General features: G+C 36.6%; 1 protein-coding gene across 3 annotated transcripts in view; it reads left to right on the plus strand.

The window, feature by feature from the left end:
* The window catches only part of RALGPS1 (Ral GEF with PH domain and SH3 binding motif 1), a 128,456-nt gene that overhangs the window by 73,601 nt on the left and 36,704 nt on the right, over nt 1-18,151 (plus strand). For all 3 annotated transcript variants that reach the window (XM_075170926.1, XM_075170923.1, XM_075170924.1), the window contains one exon: nt 17,549-17,686. In XM_075170926.1, the coding sequence (XP_075027027.1) occupies nt 17,549-17,686 (138 nt within the window). The remainder of the gene's footprint in view (nt 1-17,548; nt 17,687-18,151) is intronic.

The raw sequence follows: 18,151 nt of genomic DNA on the forward strand, positions 1-18,151 counted from the left end.
TATTTCTAGAAAAAAATTCAAAACTGTGTAGTACAATGTTAAATATGAAAAATGAAGTGCAATTTAATGATTTAAGTTAGCAGAGTGCTCTGCCTGAGGTAAATATTTCAGCGTTGAGCTTTTTATTAAAGGAACAAATTACAATTATTCTTCTGATTAGCAAATGAAGCTCAGGAAAAGAAAAACTTCCATCAAAACTACTCAATGAATTAAACACAATTCACAAATAGTCTGGGGGAGACGAAAACCACATTTTTTACTAATTTATTATTTGGTGAAAAATAATTAATTAACTCCTAGCTTACTCTTTCTTATTTAATGGTTGTTAATATTTAAAAGAATTGAAGAGTTAGACTGAACAGTTTGAGACACATGTTCTTATGTTGTGCTTTGGCTTTGTTCTTAATCTTTGTTCTTATGACTCAAGACACAAAAGAAATATGACTGAGAAAGAAAAATGTTAGCATTATACAGTCACATTTGTGGATACAGCTATAATAAGGAACAGGTTGTTGTCACACACTTGGACCAGGGAAGAAATGCATTCTTTCTAAACTGATCCAAGAACTAGAGTGCTTGCAGGTTTGAGTTTACCAGCCTTCTCAGAGAAAAGTAAATTTTTTCTGTTTTATACATCCAGTGAATCTTCAGTAACCTGCCTGATAGTTATTTTCCCTTATTCTGTTTATTTATCGTAATCTTTCACTTTTAACATACCATAACACTGCAGTATAGCATCTAGTATAAGATACTTTTGAACATCTCAAAATAATTAAAGATCTGCGTTCCAGAATGTACAAATGTATGCAGGTTGTTAGGGTGGAGTGAACAAGCAAAAATGCTTAGTAGAAAGGACGCAAGCTATTATATGGCCTGGAAAGGATTTTTGTGTTTTAACTGTGAATCTTTTGTTAATAGAGTTTTCTAAAGACTGATTTACTTATTAAAAATACTTAATTATAAAGATAATAAGAGACAAGAAAACAGCTGCTCTTGTACTGTATGAAATAGATGTGGGCTTCAGGCTTAAATATCAGGTAGCTGTATGAGTATTTCCTCATTTCTTAGAGCTCTCATTAATGGGGCAGTTCTAACTCAGGAACTAAGTCAGGTCTAGATACATGATACACTTTTGTAAGACCAGAAACAATTTGATGCACCACCCAAGCGAGTAGCTCGAAGAAGCTGTCTTGGTAAAATGTATTATTATTGATTTGATGCATCTTTTTTGTTTGTGTAAGTCTCTGTTGAATTTTGGTTTTCATTGATACTGATTACAGCTTTTCTGTAACAAAACACATGCACTTTATTACAAGATGCGCATTTCTTATCCTTTGACTCTGAAAACTGAGAGGGAAGTTTAGTGTGGGATTGGATTTTGACTAGCCTAGACTTCTAGAGCGAAAGGGGTAGACTAGTATTTAATTTCCTACTTAGACTCTTTTTAGTGCTGTTCCTGTAAATTTTGTGGAAATAATTTTGATTCCTTTTTGATGCACACAACAAAAGTAAAATTTCACTGTGTTAAGAAAGAATATGTTCTTGTACGGTGCAGCTATTTTATTTGCATATGCTGAAATGATTCCCCAGCATACTTATGTTTTACCTAAATACACATTTTATAAATAGCATTTTTTACCTTCATATTACTGTAAAAAGTATAGTATTTAGTAAGGGCATAATCCGCTAAAATATCTGTCACAATTAGTATTCTCTATCTAGGTTTCTGTCAGCATGCATATAGTACAGCACGCAGGCCAGTTCCATAGCCACATCAGCAAGTTACAGGGGATAGGAAAAAATCACATAGAAAATGGGGCCTCTGGAGGTCATCTGGTTCAACCTCCTACTCGATGAAGGGCTAAGTTAAGAACTGGATTAGGTTACTCAAGACCTTGTCCAGCTGAGTTTTGTAAACCTCCAGAGATGGGGATGCACCGCCTTTCTGGGCAATGGTGTAGTGCTTGACCCCTCTTAAAGTGATTTTTTGGGGGTGATTTTTTTTGGTTTTTTTGTTTTTTTTTTTCTTCTCCCTATTCTGCTTGGAATTTCCATTGTTGCAGCTTGTGTCAGTTGTTTCTTGTCCTGTCACAGTGCATCTCTGAGAAAAATCTGTCTTTGTTTTCTACAACTCCCACACACACTCCTTTTTGTTAGGGAAATAACCACAGTTACGTTCTGCGCCTCTGGCCCCGTCTCTTCTGCAGGCTACACAAGCCCAGTTCTTTAGGCCTGTCCTCATCTGTCAAGTGCTTCTTGCTCCCAGGCCATTTTAGTGGTCCTGTGCTGGCCTCTCTCCAGTTTAACGTCTGTCCTGTACAGAGGTGCAGCAGGACTGTACTGCAGTATTCCAGATGTGGCCTCACCGCTGCCAAGTAGATATAAAAAACTTATCTTCAAAACCTTTTCGAAAATGAACTGTATTCTGTTTGGTTGCCACCTCTGTGCATGTAGTAACGTTGCACTTTATAAGAAGGCACACTAAGCAACATTTCCTGCAAATGGCCTGTTATAATCCACCTTAAAAATAAAGTTAAATTTGTAATTTTGCTTTCTTAAAAGTCATAGAGTTACTTTTCTCCTTGTAGGTCAGATCAGGGATATCTAAACAGTTGATGTATTCAAGCTAGCAGCTAAGTCTTAAATAGGTGTTGCAGCTTCTGAGAAGGCAGTGTGATCTGAAGCCTTTCTCTTTTTCTGGAGCTGGTGATCATTATTTCTTTTTTTATGTATAGAAAAAGAAACAGAGCAGTATAGGAGATGCTCTTGGCAGAGGGTGGAATTAAAAGTTGCATCAGTGCTGGAATTTTATTTTGATTTTTCTTGAATGAATGCTTGATTTTAAAGATGCTCATGCCTTTCAAGGGTCTTGTTTAGGAATAATGTAGTTGCTCATTATATCCCATTGTTGAAGCTATTGCTTGTGAGTGGAACTGCTTTTGTACTCATGCACATACTATAATAATGACAGTGTAGTTTCCATTACTATTGTTATCCATTTTTTAAAAATGTCTTTGCCGTTACTGTAAGTGTCGGTTGGAACAAATCTTTTAATACTTTATGGAATTATTGTCTTTTTTAAAATATAAACTGATTTTAGATTGTGTTCTGACAGAGGTAACAGACTACAACTATTTTTACTTTTTTTTTTACTAATTGTACGTAATGCTATTTGTTGCTAGTAATTACATCTTCTTGTTTGCCAGTAAAATAATTTTCAGAACGTTCACTCCAATTACTGAATTATTTGGGGGTTTGTGTTTGATTAATGGAGGTAGAGTTATGTATTAGAGTTATGCTCTGCATAGGTGTTACATTGACACAGTTTTTGAACCCATGAAGTACATTTGCCTGAATGATCCGTAAGTTTTATTCAGGTGAATGCTGTCTACACTGAAAATTTACTGAAGCGGTTATTCCAGTGAATGTCTCAATTTGGATGTGATCATTCTTGAGGAATGCTGGGCCTGTAATAGACTATCTGTTCCAGAGTAAATATTCCAAAATACTTTGTCTATGCTTTCCAGGTATAGACAAGCCCAGAGTGGTGATGTGGCCCTCTAGTACTGTTTTCTGGTTCTGAAACCAAAAAAGAGAGAAATTGATGCATAGTAAGCATATGCATGATTATTGGTGTGAGAAGTTAGTTGGATTCAATTAAGAAATTACATATAATCTAGAAAACAGCCCAGTACAGAACATCTTTGGGGTTTTGGTTGATATATTGCTGTTTCAAGTCAAAAAATACTGCGGGCTTGCATGCTATGCATACTGCGCTTTTTTGCTTAGCATAAGATGTAACACTGTTTCAGGTACAATGTTGGTGTTGATTATCTCTAACTAAAATAGTTATTAATGCATTCTTGCGTATTCACCAGATTAGCTTTACAACATACTTAAATGTGTATCCTATCAATATCAAATTTTAGTTTTGTTAGTTGATGTTGCTGAGGTTGTTTTGAGCCAAAATAAGGTGCTCTCTCTAGCTGTACATTTTTATAAGGTCAATTTTGCTTATCTCTCATGGTAAAAGAGATTGCTTGAAGTACTTGCTTTATTCGCAGTTAAAATCAGTGTCAGGTTTCTGCTTGTACATGCATAGCCTTGCTACAACAAATTAGTCCATATAACTGCTGTCCTCCAAACTGTCCTACAATAATAGATGTGTAGGCATAGGCTAGCACATTTATCCATTTATCATAGAATAATAGAGTCGTGGCTGGAAGGAACCCCTGGAGATCATCTGGTCCAACCTTCTGTTGAAAGCAGGGCCATAGGTTAGCTTATCCAGGGTCCTATCAAACCAGATCTTGAATATTTCCAGCAAGGGAAGTTTCACTCTGCCTCTGGGAAACCTATTCCAATATTTAGTTGTTTGCACAGTGAAGTATTTTTGCTTAGACGCAGACAGAATTTCCCCTATCGCCTCTTGTCCTGTTGCTGTGTATCACTCTGAAGAGAATATTTCCATCATCTCTGTAACTGCCTTTTAGGTACTGGAAGACTGGTTAGATCCCCTTCCTGCACCTTCACTTCTCTAGGCTGAGCAAACACAATTCCTTTAACCTTTCTTCCTATGACAAGTTTTCCAACGCTGTAGTCATGTTGATGGCCGTCCATGGGACCATCTCATAATTGTTTAATGTCTCTCTGGAGACATTTTATCATGAATACATTTCTATGTGCTAACAGAAACAATAAACAAGATACTCACTTGAGTAGTTATTTGGATCCATGTTTTAGTGTTTGTAGTATTAGTGTGGATTTTGCCAAGCAGCTTTGCTGTTTCAACAAGAAAATGTAGACATCCTTTCCAATGAAGGTGCATCGGGGAACAGTTTTGAGATTCTAGTTTAAACATACATATGCAAATCTGCATCTGCCTCCCTGTTGAAAGTGTAAATAATAAGGAGAGGTTCTCAAGCCTATCAAGAGCTGAAAAGTTAATTAATCGTATAGTTTACAGTTTCAACATGAAAATAGTTGTGGTCCGTATTTTCATGTCAAGCTATTTGTGGCAACTCTCATTGTAGCAACCATCATTAAAATGCTTTAAAGCAATTTAAATAATTATTTAAAGCTCTAATTAATATATTTGTAACTTATTTAAGGAAGGCATCTATTTTTAAAGTTTCCCTTTTTCCTTTACTTATATGAGGATTTGTATAAGGAAAATTATCTTCTTGATGTGTTTTTAAGATGCTTCTCTCTTTGAAAGACAGAAATCGTGTGGTTTGAAGCCATAATGGTTTTCCCTTTCGTGTAGACGAATGTTCACAAAACAACAACAAAAAAAGACTGGCCAATACAGAATATGTATGTTTCAATTCATCCTTGTGTTGAAGAAATAATGTTCCAGAAAGCAATCATATTAGCTACTTCCCCTCTTAGTAACTTACTAGCAACATCATTACAGGCATTGCTTTTAACTGTGTTTTTGGAAAAAAAGCTTTTGTGGTATTCTGAGTATTCATACTCTCGTTAGACTGAGGATATGCAAAGGAAGATGCCAGAGAATGGCAAGAATGGCTGTTTTGAAATTTGGAACTATATAAGTAAAAAATTACACAAATTTTTTTAATTGAGAAAGTTTTTTTGCCTTTTTGACTCTACCTCATTATAGTTCTGCATTTGTGTGTGTGTGTGATACAGATACTATGTTCTGGCTAGCTGGCATCGGATAGAAGTGATAAACTTGGTCGTAATCCCACCTTTACTTTGCTATGAGTGATCCCATTCACTTGGCCACTGTGCCGGCAATATGTATTACAAATCGCATGTTGTTGCCGTGGCAAAGATTTGTCTTCAGTTGTTTAGAGTACTCCAAGTCCTACTAAGGTTAACTAGTATATATATTTGGTTTTGTAGAAAAATTTTCCAGCCCTTAGTCCATGGAAAATATCCAGTCTTCTTGAAACCAATGATACCACAAAACTGTTGGCTTTTCTGACTATGAGCTAATCTCCTAAGAATGGTGTCTTTGGTTTTACAGACTGCTGACTGTAGTGATTTGGACTTTCTACCACTTAGTTAATTGATAAGTTGCTTTCTCTCTGTCCTCTGCTTTATTTAGTATGATACAACCTCACTATGTGGGAAAAGGCTTTCATAAATATAGCTGACTACAAATTGAAAACATATTTTTCTCTTCTGGTTTTCCTATCAAACCAGTGTAATTATTCAACTTCTGGGGAGAAAAAAGGGAAAATAATTACCTTCCATAGGTTCCCTTCTGTTATGCTTGCCAGTTACTGTGTGTCTTGTAGACACTGCTTCCTTTACTAAAAGAATGCTCTATACGCAGACATCCATGTTACACTCAAGCATATATGCATTCAGGGATTCCTGGGTTGTGAATATCTTCAGAAAGCGTACATGATGATAAGTAGGAAACTAAATTTGTTCATTAAAACATTTAATTTTTTTTTCTCCTCTTATGGCATGTGTTTGTGGTTGTCTCAGTAACGGTACAATTTACCAAACAAATGTAGAAGATTATTATAGTACTTGATCAAAACGTTAAGTAAGAATAGCAAATTGAAGTCCCCAGACTAATCTGAAATACTTCCCCATCAGCTAATTATTCTTTGTTGCAAAGTAGTGAATGTCTGACTAACAAAAATACCATACAGTAGCTGTTTCCTAACTTATTTGCATTTGCAGAATTGCACAGACTCTTAGCAGAGCACTATGTACTAAAGTATACAGTAGTGGCCTGCTTTAACCACTTAATTTTCGGTTTGTTAGCCCTACAATTTCACAGGATAGTTTTTATATCCATTATAAAAAAAGAGTAAAAAAAAAAAAAGAGTAAGTTTTGGATTACACCTTGTCCCTGCAGATTGTCATAAACCCCATTTTGAATTGTTAAGAATAGATGGTGCTGCTACTTTTACAGGCTGCACATCGTATTTTCTGTAAGGAATTTAAACCACACTTTTGTTAAGTCTTCCCGGTCATAATATTTATTTTCATGAGGTCTTTCTGACAGGAAATGCTATCTCTCTCACTGAGCTCGTGGAAAATAGAGGATAACAAAACTTGCCCAGGTCAAAGAAATCTGTGACAGAATAGAAAATTTGAACCCAGATTTTCTGACTTCAGGCAAATGCCTTAAAAAACAGATTTCCGTTTGTTTCTGCTACTGCGGTTTAAAGTAATACCATCCCAGCTTTTCTCATTGGTATAACTTTGTACATGTGATTTACTGGACTGAAAGTATTTTGTCTTTCATAGCATGTTATGTCAGTCTTTCTTAACGAGGAACAAATCACACACCGTAGTTGTTCATGAAAATTGTAAAGCTCATATGCTTGAGGTGAGGTTCATCAGAATTGGGTGAAGCTGAATAACCACTGATTTCAGAAGGCTTGGGATTATTTTTCTTAAGAGCATGTTATTAGTACCCATCAACCCCAAATTATGCTTATTTGCTATCTGCCTCAGTGCTATTTTCTTTTTCTCAGAAGCCTTGAGTATTGAATAAAGAAATAATAGGAGAAGCTTAACTGTGAATCAAGACATAAATATACAGACTTACGTTTGCATCCTGCTGAACACTGCAGTTCTCCATACATACTTTTTCAATAAAATTTAGCCTTGGAAGTTGTTGTCTGGTGGATGGAACACTCAAAATGCATGATCTGGGTGGCATTGACTACTATATTTCAAGGTCACTTTTTTGTTGTACTTCACTTTCACTTGTCTTTAAACTGTCAGTAATATTCCTGCTTTGTTTGAGCTCTGCAATAAAAATTTAAGAGCTAGGTATTATAGTTCTTTTTGCAATTTAAAAATAAATCAGTCCCCTTTACACAGTGTGATTTCCATTGATAAATTTAGTTCTGGATTATTTGGCCATGCTTTTCTTTAGTCTGTGTTATTATTTCCATGATACCATAAACTAATGAATACTGTGTTGTCCGTATACAATATCCATCTGCAAAATTAGTTCTAGTAACAATGGAGAAAAGTCAGTATCACTGGAAAATGTTTTGCTTGTAGAAGCAGCTGCCCATGAGCTCACCCTCTGGAAAATATCCTGATGGCTTCACATCTTAGAGAGCTTTTTTCAGTGCACAGTAGCACAAATGTAAGCCAAGGTTTGAAAAACTAGTGCTGTGTGTTTTCTTTGGCGTATGGCAACCCTGAGCCTTTCCTTTGAGAAGCAGGTCTTACAGTCTTTTGCTGAAGGGAACAATTTTGTGATTCCTCTGAGCAAAGTAAACTGATTCTCATCTATTCCTATTATCACATCATATATATAGAAGAATTCAAAATGCCACTGCCCAGGTGAAGGCTGTTAACACTAAAAAAAAAACGCAAAAAACTAATCATCCTTCTTGCTTTTAAATGGAGGGAGGGAGAGGAACACCCCTGAAAAGGTGTAGCTTGATGTGTATTTACAAAGAATATATTCTGTTACATTCCAGCATGTTACACTCAGCTTAATTTTTTTATTGGCATCCATCAGTTTGGTTTCTTTCTTCCCCCACTCCCCTACCCACAAAAAGCCCATTTCCTTACACTTTTATTTGGAATTTACAGGGCCTATGCTAACCTCCCCTCATCCTTTTTGTTGCTCATGTGTCTCATTGGTCCTCATCTGTATATTGGAAAATACACTGGAAAATACACTGTTTGTCCTGAAGAAATGCTTACGACTACTGATACAGATAGAGAGGGTGTTTATACCCTTGATATCAATGAGAATAGCTGCAGACTTGCTCAAAGTGTAGAAAGTAGCCTTGAACCAGGCTGCTGTAAGGCATGTTGCAGCATAGAGGCTCTGAGCAAATAGAATTTTTACAGCCTTTACTCTAACTACATTTTGATGTGCCGCTTGGCAAGAGGGGACAGTGAAGAGCTCCTACATGGAATCTAAATCTAGGTAGGATGTCCAGGTCATGGAGAAATCTTGGTGACTCAGTCTGGTTTTACTCCACATCGGACTGTTACAGAGCCATTCCAGTACTGGGGAAATCAGGATTCTTTCCTTCATTCTGATGTGTAAGGTGCCTGGTCCACGTTGTCAGTATGTAAATGTTAGTAACCCTTGCGTGTTGGGTGATGGCTGAAGCAGCTTCCAGTATGGTTGGACCCCTTGTAATAGGTAAGTTCAGAAGAGCTGAAAATAGGAATTGGGGTTTGGGGCGTTGTTTTTTCCCCCCTAAAATGTAAGTCAGACTGGGATATGGAAACAAAGCAGATACAAGCAGGACCAAGGTGCTATTTATGTTTATCTAGTTTATGTTTCTCTAGTATGACATGTGAAATCTAATATGAGATGTGAAATCTCCTATGAGATGTAATAAACTAGTACATGTACCCATAACTTTCACAAGAATGAGAAAAGACAAAGGAAGAACAGGTGTTGCTGATCATGAAAAACCTGTAGGAAATTGTCTTCTAAACAGGTGAAGTCTTTTTTTTCCCCTCTGCTTTTGTATATACTTTGTTAATCCAGGCATTCTTATAAACAGCAAAGACCAGTCAATTCCAAACCAAGAAACCAGAAAGGAGAGAGAGAATGGAATGAGCATACAGAAGAGGGACAAGCTGCGTTCAGGCCACACTGGGGAAAATCTTGTGCCCAAAGGAGAGATGGTTTCTTCTAGGTTATTTTTTTTAACAGTCAAGCTCAGGTCATTCAGTAGGTTACTTGGGGAGTAGATGTACATGCGATTCACTGGCTTACTTGGCAGAGACTGCTAGTCTTCCTGCAAAGCTGAGGAAATACGGGGCTGTGGAAGGTAGGCAACATATAAGGAGTGATAAATTGAAAGAATAATGTTGTAGATTTTTTAACATAAAGGTGGCAGCAAGCACCAGCAACCATCAGAAATAACTCTTACTGTTATCAGCAGGCCATCTGTTGGGGAATTAACTGTGATCTCTTAGATTTAAAATATTGTCCACGATAATGTATAAATACAAAACTAAACATGCTGGCCTTTTCAGCTAATATTCTTAAGTGAAAGTCTAATCCTCTGTGGTTTCCAAGCATGTGGACACAGAGACAAAAATACACTGCTATAGGTAAGTTAACAGACCTGGACTCAAAGTATACACAGAAAGCAAACTCAAGCACTCCCTTTTCCTTTAAATGTCACTCATCTTTTGGCTTGGGGTATTATTATAGTTGAGGGAAGTAGAAGCATATCAGCATATTTAATCCATAGGTCCAGAACCCCAAACTACTACTACAGATTACAAAAATGGAGGCTATTTTTATTAGAAAATAGAAAAAATAAAACAGTTATTGAAAACATACATAACTTTTAATGATACACAGTTCTGTCTTTCTAGAGATAGAAATGTGTAGAGATGGAAATGGAAGACACGTTCAGAATGGTTTTTAGAAGGTGCTTTTTGGGAGAAAGCAATAAATACCCCAGGTTGCTTTTAAGCTAAAAACATTAAGATGGTTTGAGTCATATGAACCTCTCCTTTATAAACTATACGCATATCTGTGAGATATATTACTACTTCAAGAGAGAGCATTTTTAATATGGGAAGAAAATTTTTAAAGGACTGTGAAGGAAGTTAAACTACACTGTAAAATTTGACCTGATTTCTAAGCATCCTTTTTCTTTGTTTTCACTCCAGTGTGACTGGAAATTCCAGTTAGCTTATATATTCTTCTGTTGTTAATCCAACTCTATTCCACTCATTTATAAGGACTAAACATCCTTTTTGGTTTTGGTGGGGTTATCATATTACCTGTGTCCACTGGAGCACGCTCTTATCTATCGTGTCACTGGGTCTGACAGGGATACGGTTCTTTCTCAGTCCAAATTCACAGATTGGTGGGGGCTTGAGAGACAGTTTAGTCATGGCCTTATGATTTCCTAGCAAAGCATTAACAGTTCATAACGAACTGAGTTTGTTCTTGCTTATCACTGCCTCTATGTCTGCTTCTTCATTTTTCAGTGACAGTTCTTATAATTTCTTCAACTATTCCTCCCTAAGCAGTGGAAGGATTTTCCAGAATGCATGAATGAATAGGCTAAAAACTAAAGAAATTACGTAGGCACTGGCAGCCTGGCTAATGCTGGACATAATCCAGTGTGACCCCATGAGCCACTTACTTGTTAAGGTGGCAGAGATCTGAAGAAAAGATATGTAGCAAGGGGGATTTTCATAAAGTATTGCTAAGTCTCAGAGCAGAAACGTTAATGGAGATCTTCCAGACAGCACTTGAGATATGCAAAATTCCACAGCAAGACTGAATCTGAGCTATAAAACTATGTAATATTGAAGTATGGAGTGTACTCAACATGTGAATGAGATTTTGCTCATGCAGATACTCAGTACTTATTAAAAACTAACAAAATTGCCAGGTCTGTCTTTTTTTTCATAAGCTGTAAAGAAGAAAACTTTAGTAAGCCACATGGCTTTTCTTCAATTTGCTAGACTATTGCTGGTGGTCTGTAACTTATAGCTCTACGTGATAGTAATGAGACAGTACTAGAGAACACCTAAGAACGTTTTAATTGCAGGAAAGAATTTATATTTTCCCAGATGGAAATCTTGTTTCCAGGGTTTAGGGTTTTTTTATCTGAGTAAGTTTGAAGCGTACATACTACCAGGAGATTACATGAAAATAGCTTGTGAAAACTGCACAAACTTAATACACTTCCAAAGATCTGATTATTATCAGTAATTAATGTGAGCATACGGAAATTCTCTCAGGAGTGTCTTGCTTAGGTGTGCTCCATGCATTTCATTGTAGTGACTTTCCTTCCCTTTTAAAAAATTGCGCTTGACTAGCATAGTTGCATTTCCTGTTGTTTTAATAGCTGGAATCAAGACAATTTAATGTTCTAAAGCTAGAAGAGTGACGGTGAGCTGCTCTTTTCAAGGCAGGGCAAGAAAACATGAGGCGGAGGGGGAGTCATTAATTATAAACATGCTCAAAAAACAGTATAGAAAATCTAATGTGGAAACATGGTAGATTTTTATGCTACACAAGTTATTTTCCTGCTCAAAAGCATGTTCCTTTCTTTGTTATGCGACAAAGAAGCACTAACTTCCCTGCACAGCTCAGAATAGTTTAGGAATGTATTAAATTAAAGTCTGCCTTCTAGCTGACCCTAAATGTTTGAGCAATCCTTAAAGAAGAGTCAGACTCAGATAATGCTTTTGACACACTGTAGCAATAGCTGCATGATCCCTGAATGGAGCACATACAGTGATTTCTATTCAGTCTATTTGAATACAGCGTTCACAGCATTTGAATACAGCGTTTTGTACAGCATTTTCTCCCTGCATTCATAAAGGGTTTCCCTTCCAGGACCACTGAGGTCAGTAAGAGTTTTGTGAATGACATCTGAGACTGGAAGACTACGCTGTGTGTCTTTTTAACTAAATTACAGAGCCAAAAAATAGCAGCACTTAACCAGGCAAAGACGTCTGTAATGCTTGTTTTTTCTACTGCATGTCATCTTACAGCAAATTTTCTGAATACTAACTTACGAAAAACATTTAATCTGTGTGTCATTCATGCTTTCAAAAGATACTGCATTTATTAACCCTCCTTCTCCAGCTTTGGAAATGAGAATTACCTTTTGCAAGGAAAGAATTTGGGATTTATATATTAGGAGCTTCAGGCTGGCTTCAACAGACGTGGGAGAGTAAATAGCACAGGAATATCAAGTCTCTGAGACCTTTTGGCAATCAGGTACTGGGAATGTGTGTCCCAAGACTTGGACAATCTAGAATAACTTGCAGTCTGAGCAAATATGCTTACACAAAAATCTTTTCTCTAACAGGTATTTTATTTTGGGCTGCTTGCTAACTTAAGAGGAACTAAACCCATCTTTTGTGTGTATTTTCTGAACTGGAGTAGCAACTATAAACTTGCAATGCTTTTGTACTCAGCCCTTCTATAAATGGTAAAAAGATGTTCCTGAAAAGCTGTGGTTGTTTTTGGAAACGATAAAATTCGTCAGGTTCCATCCTTCCTGCAGAGCTTCACAGGTAGATTCTGTGTCTGAGACCATCCTGCACATGTCTATGAGATGCACTGAAATGCTATGCTATTGTTACAGATTACAGCACAGTTCTCCTACAGAATTGAAATTTTGTCATACGTTCCTGAGGAAGTTCTCAGCCGAGTTTGATGGGTGGAATGGAAAACAACAGTAAAAATCAGGAAGGTACCAGTAGTGCTCTTACTTACTCCAGAGAATTTTGACAGTAGGTTGTTTACCTTCACCTGGTAACGGATTTGCTGAAAAGCCAGAAATGTTAGCATGTGTAAAGTTCTCAGGCTGATGTACCTTTTTCTTCTTGAAAAGGTTTTGTGAAGCTGATTTAATTTTCTATTTTATGTTGTTGTTTAGAACATGCAATTTTTCTGTTCTTACTCGGTTTTTTAAGCTGGTAATTTTAATGCTGTAGAAGAACCTGTGTCGGTTTCTAGATTTCACCCATTAATCAGATGAGAAATTTTTGTTTTGTGCATAAGAGTGTGCTAGTGCATTTGCTTCTGTGCAATAGAATTTCCCGTTTGTTAGTCTCCTAATTTTATTTGGTAGCAAAATGAAGGACAGTTCTCCAGCCCTGTGGGTCAAATTCATTATTTTTACTACACGTTTTGTTGTCGGAGAGAGGCGGCTTATAAAGAAGACAGGCCATATTCTTCTCGGAGGTGCAAAGCAAAAGGACAAGAGGCAATAGTCACAAGTTGTAACATGGAAAATTACAACTGGATATAAACAAAAAGAAAAAATACTATTGGAATGGTTAAGGAGCACTGGATTAAGTTGATCAGAGTATCTCCATCCCTAAACGGATAAGGTTCTTAGCAACCTTTTCCAACTTTGATGTAGCCCTGCTTTGAGCAGGCGATTGGACTACATTGACCTCTGGAGATTCCTTCTGACCTAAGTTATCCTACGATTATTTGTGCCAGCACAAAGCATGCATAAAATGCCACCAGACTGGAATTCTAAGATTCTAATTCTTCTCTGAAAAAATACCTTTGTACTACTATAGAAAGGTCTTAGAGAGTTTACAGATGTGATACCTTTTTACAAACATTTATCTCATCATTCTTCTTTTCTGAGTTTTAATTTCACCCACCTTCTTTGCAGACTGAGATCAGAAAAGAAATTACGTATGTGAATTAATAGTAGTATGAAGAAAAAGTAAGTGTTATTGGGATAGAATTTTAATTTGGGGAATTCTGGGAATGTTTTAAAAAATCATTATATCTGCTTAGTCCAGAAAGAGCGAAGTTATCACTCACAGGAAATTCTGATTTTTATCTGAAACAATTAATATTTGTGTAATATTTAGCTAATAGTAAAACAGTATCTTCCACAGATCACTTAGTAACTCCTAGTACATAAGGTGGTTTGCAAACACATAGAGCACACTTCTTAACCCAGTCGCTAACACATACGTAGAGGGTTAATATAGTCTTTTGTTTCTTTAATGTACTTCTTTTCTTCTGCCAGTTGAATTTGCACCCAAAAAACTATAAAACCAGGACTCACATCAGGTTAGCTTTCTGGGATCGCAATGCTGTGTTTGGGCTTTTAGAGCTTTTAGAACTTTTAGGGACATGGTGTAGTGGGTATGGTGGTGTTGGGTTGATGGTTGGACTTGATGATCTTAGAGGTCTTTTCCAACCTTAATGATTCTATGATTCTAGTTTGGTTTTGATTTCTTCTGTGATTTGGAGGAAGGTGTTTCGGGGGATATTTTGGGAGGATGTGGATGTTGAGTCAGACTTCTGTGACACTATTCATAGCTATTCTAATATTTTAGTTAGTGTTTGTGTTCTGTGATGTTTTAAGACATTTTTCCATAGTTCACAAGAATTGGAAAGTATAAATCTTTGTTTATTGTGGCAAGTGTTGGAAGGCATACTCTGACAGTGCTGTTACTGAACCATTAGAAGAATATGTGAATTGAATGGTAAGGTGAAATTTGAAAAAGCTGCAGTTTACAAAGCTGTCTCAAGGGCTTATGCATTACAATTGCCATGTGCTATTGTTTCCGGTGGATTTTGCCTCAACAGAAACTTTTTACAGTGTAGTTTCAGAATGATTCTATTTCAGATCTAACAGAAGATTAGAATATTTCTACTTAGCTTGTTTTTAAATAAAATTGTTCTTGATGGAACATAATCTGTTGCTAACTAATGTTCGACATAATAGCCATGAGATTTCAAGATACGCAGAGAAAGGAGCTGATAACAGATTTTAATAGAGCCTTGTCTTGAAACAGGTAAATAATATGTAGCTACAAAATATAGTTTGACCATGTTTGTCATGATTGATTAATGTGTCCCCACCTTTAACTAGCGGTTGTATTTATATGATGTGCGAAAATCAGGTAAAGGACTACTGCTTTGAGCTGCCTCCATTGGTCCAAGCTTTCATGCTATCTGGAGTGCTTAGTAGAATCATAGCAAGTGACACACATCGTTGTGCACAGGTTTTTTGTTTGTTTTGGTTTGGTTTTTAATTCATACAGAATCATTAAGTTTTGAGATGCAAAAAGATTGATTTAGTCCTGCTAGTACTTAGCTGTATTTTGCTCTAAGTTCACTGTTATACTGTGGTTTCCAGCAGAATCTGATCTGCACTTCGTTTTATCAATAGAAGTAAGAATATTGAAGACTGTATATAAAAGATTTTTACTGTAAGTGCTATTACAGTATTTGGGTTGCATCCACTTCATTATTATTTATGACTACTGGCAATGGCTTGTATAAATTGCTTGTAAACCAGTGTTCAAAGTTACATGATTACAAATTTAAGCACTTTGTATTTCCTGCAGATTGAGCATGCAGTTATAGGATCTTTTTAATAAAAAAAAAAGTAAAACTGATGTTAAGAATGGATGAAGCTGCACTTTCTTTCTTGTATTGTCTAGTTTGGGTATGTCTGGCTGTCACATGGCTCCATGAAGAGGCAAAAGAGCAGCAAGTCTCCTTTTATATGGTGATTGCCCTCACTTATTTCAGGAGGTCTTAGTCACAGAGTGCCCATGTGGCCAAGGACACACTGGAGATGATGAAGTGTATTGTTATAACTCTGCCTCAGCAGACTAACTATTCCACTTGCCTAAGAGATGAAGTACTGTGCATTACGACTTTGTTCCTTCCTGTGATCTGCACCCAAGGCCTGATCAACAGAGGGCATAGCTAGAAGTCCTAAAATAAATTAATTTCACACACACGCTCAGAGCCTCTGTGCTCCTTCCCTGCATTCATACAATTGAAATACTAAAACTGATTAAAGTATCCTCACAAAAGGCAAGACCATTACTTTTCTTCATCTTCATTTAAATGCATTCAATTAGTTACTGAAGTAAATAGATGAGCCTTGCATTATGCTTTCATAGTAACTCTCATGAGTTTTGCGAGACTGTGTTGCAGAATTATCTTTCAGTTTTCCAGAGTTAAAAACTACAACTTTCTAGGCAATCTCAGTGATGATTCAGTTTTCTCAAGATAATTGTATATTGTATGTTCTTCCCAGCCAGTATTTTTCCCTTCATTTGTGATTGCTTTCTAGCTGTTCTAGGGCTGTAAAAGAAGCCCGCTACAAATCATAATGGTGTGTGTGAAACTGAATGGCATGTGTTGATAAAAAGCAGTTGGATACGACGCAAGAAATGTTATGCTGTATCATGAATTCATTTCAGCCTTAAGCCTGCCTTTTTCTTTCTTAGATAATTTGTAAAGGTAAAAGTACTGTGCCACAGAGACTAACTCTGCAAAATACCTGCCTACCAAACATTGGATATAGGTATATTTTTGTTGATGAAGATAGCTGACATCTTGCCACACACGACTTCTGTGTATAACATGCTTGTTTACCAACCAAAAATGTCATTTTGTCTAGTCAGCCAGTGCTTTGGGAAAGTACAATACAAATTAGAACAATCAGCATTTTTGGCAACTACAATAATCACCATCTTTCTGTATTTACTAAGAAATCCAGGCCTAGGCAAATAACTATGCCATTTTTTCAATTAAGAAATTCATGCGTAAAAACCTTTTCTTCATGCTTTTTTAGATCATCACATAATCAAAACCTAAATATCAGCTCCTATTGTCTTCTAGCAAATGCAGCCTGGAGCCTCAGCCAAAACATGCAGTAATATCTTAATGTAGTAAATAGTGGCAGACCTAGAAGGCACTACAGTGCAGTGCTAAACTCTATTCATGGTGGCCAGAGGCTTGCTGTCAGCTCCACGCAGCCTGCCTGCACCGTCATCAGCAGTTCATGGCACCTGTCACTCTTTTTAGTGTCCTTGTTGTGGTCCTGCAAATTGCTTATAGTAGACATTAGCCTATATAAGTGCACATGAGCAAAATGTTTTCTGTCCTTTTTTAAGAGGTGTCATAGAACTTAAGCACTAATTATGAAATTTTTCAACATGCAAATCCCAAGCTCCTCTTTGTTTAATGGGCCCAGACCACAGTGGGGGTAAATAGTTGCTGGCTGTTATACTCGTTAAAAGTTATGCAACTATTTATGTTTGAAACACTAGATCAATTGGTTGATTTATTTGTTTGTTTCAGGAATTTATCTCTTGGATTTAATCTACATTGATTCTGCATATCCCGCTTCAGGCAGCATTATGGAGAATGAACAAAGATCCAATCAAATGAACAATATTCTCCGAATAATAGCTGATCTGCAAGTCTCCTGTAACTATGGTTGGTAAATTTTGTTATACCTATCAAGCCTTAACTAAAATTTCTTTAGTACAACATTGTGAAAGCGGGTTTCAGCCCTCTGTAAAGGCAACACAAGAGGCTAACATTGGTAGAGTTGAACACTAGCAAGTGATGTAGCTTCCACTTCTGTGCAGTTTCAGTCTTACCGGTAAGTTAGGCAAATAAGCATGTATTCTAAATTGTAAGAGCTGTAACAGAAGTTCTGCAGAGTTTACTGCTGCATGCGGACTACAAATTACGGACTTTCAAGTACAGCTATTGCATTTGGATTATATTCTGTTTCTACCAGCAGCAGTCAGAGAGAATTATCTTAATATCTTTCCTTTCCTTTGCAGTAGGTAGGGTGTCTTTGGAGTATAAAATGTGTTTATTTCAGTATCATTTTATTGTTAGTATCCTGATGATACATTTACAAAACAAAATGTAAATATTTCAATCTATACA

This window comes from Calonectris borealis, chromosome 21 (assembly GCF_964195595.1).
Source record: "Calonectris borealis chromosome 21, bCalBor7.hap1.2, whole genome shotgun sequence".
NCBI lineage: Eukaryota > Metazoa > Chordata > Aves > Procellariiformes > Procellariidae > Calonectris > Calonectris borealis.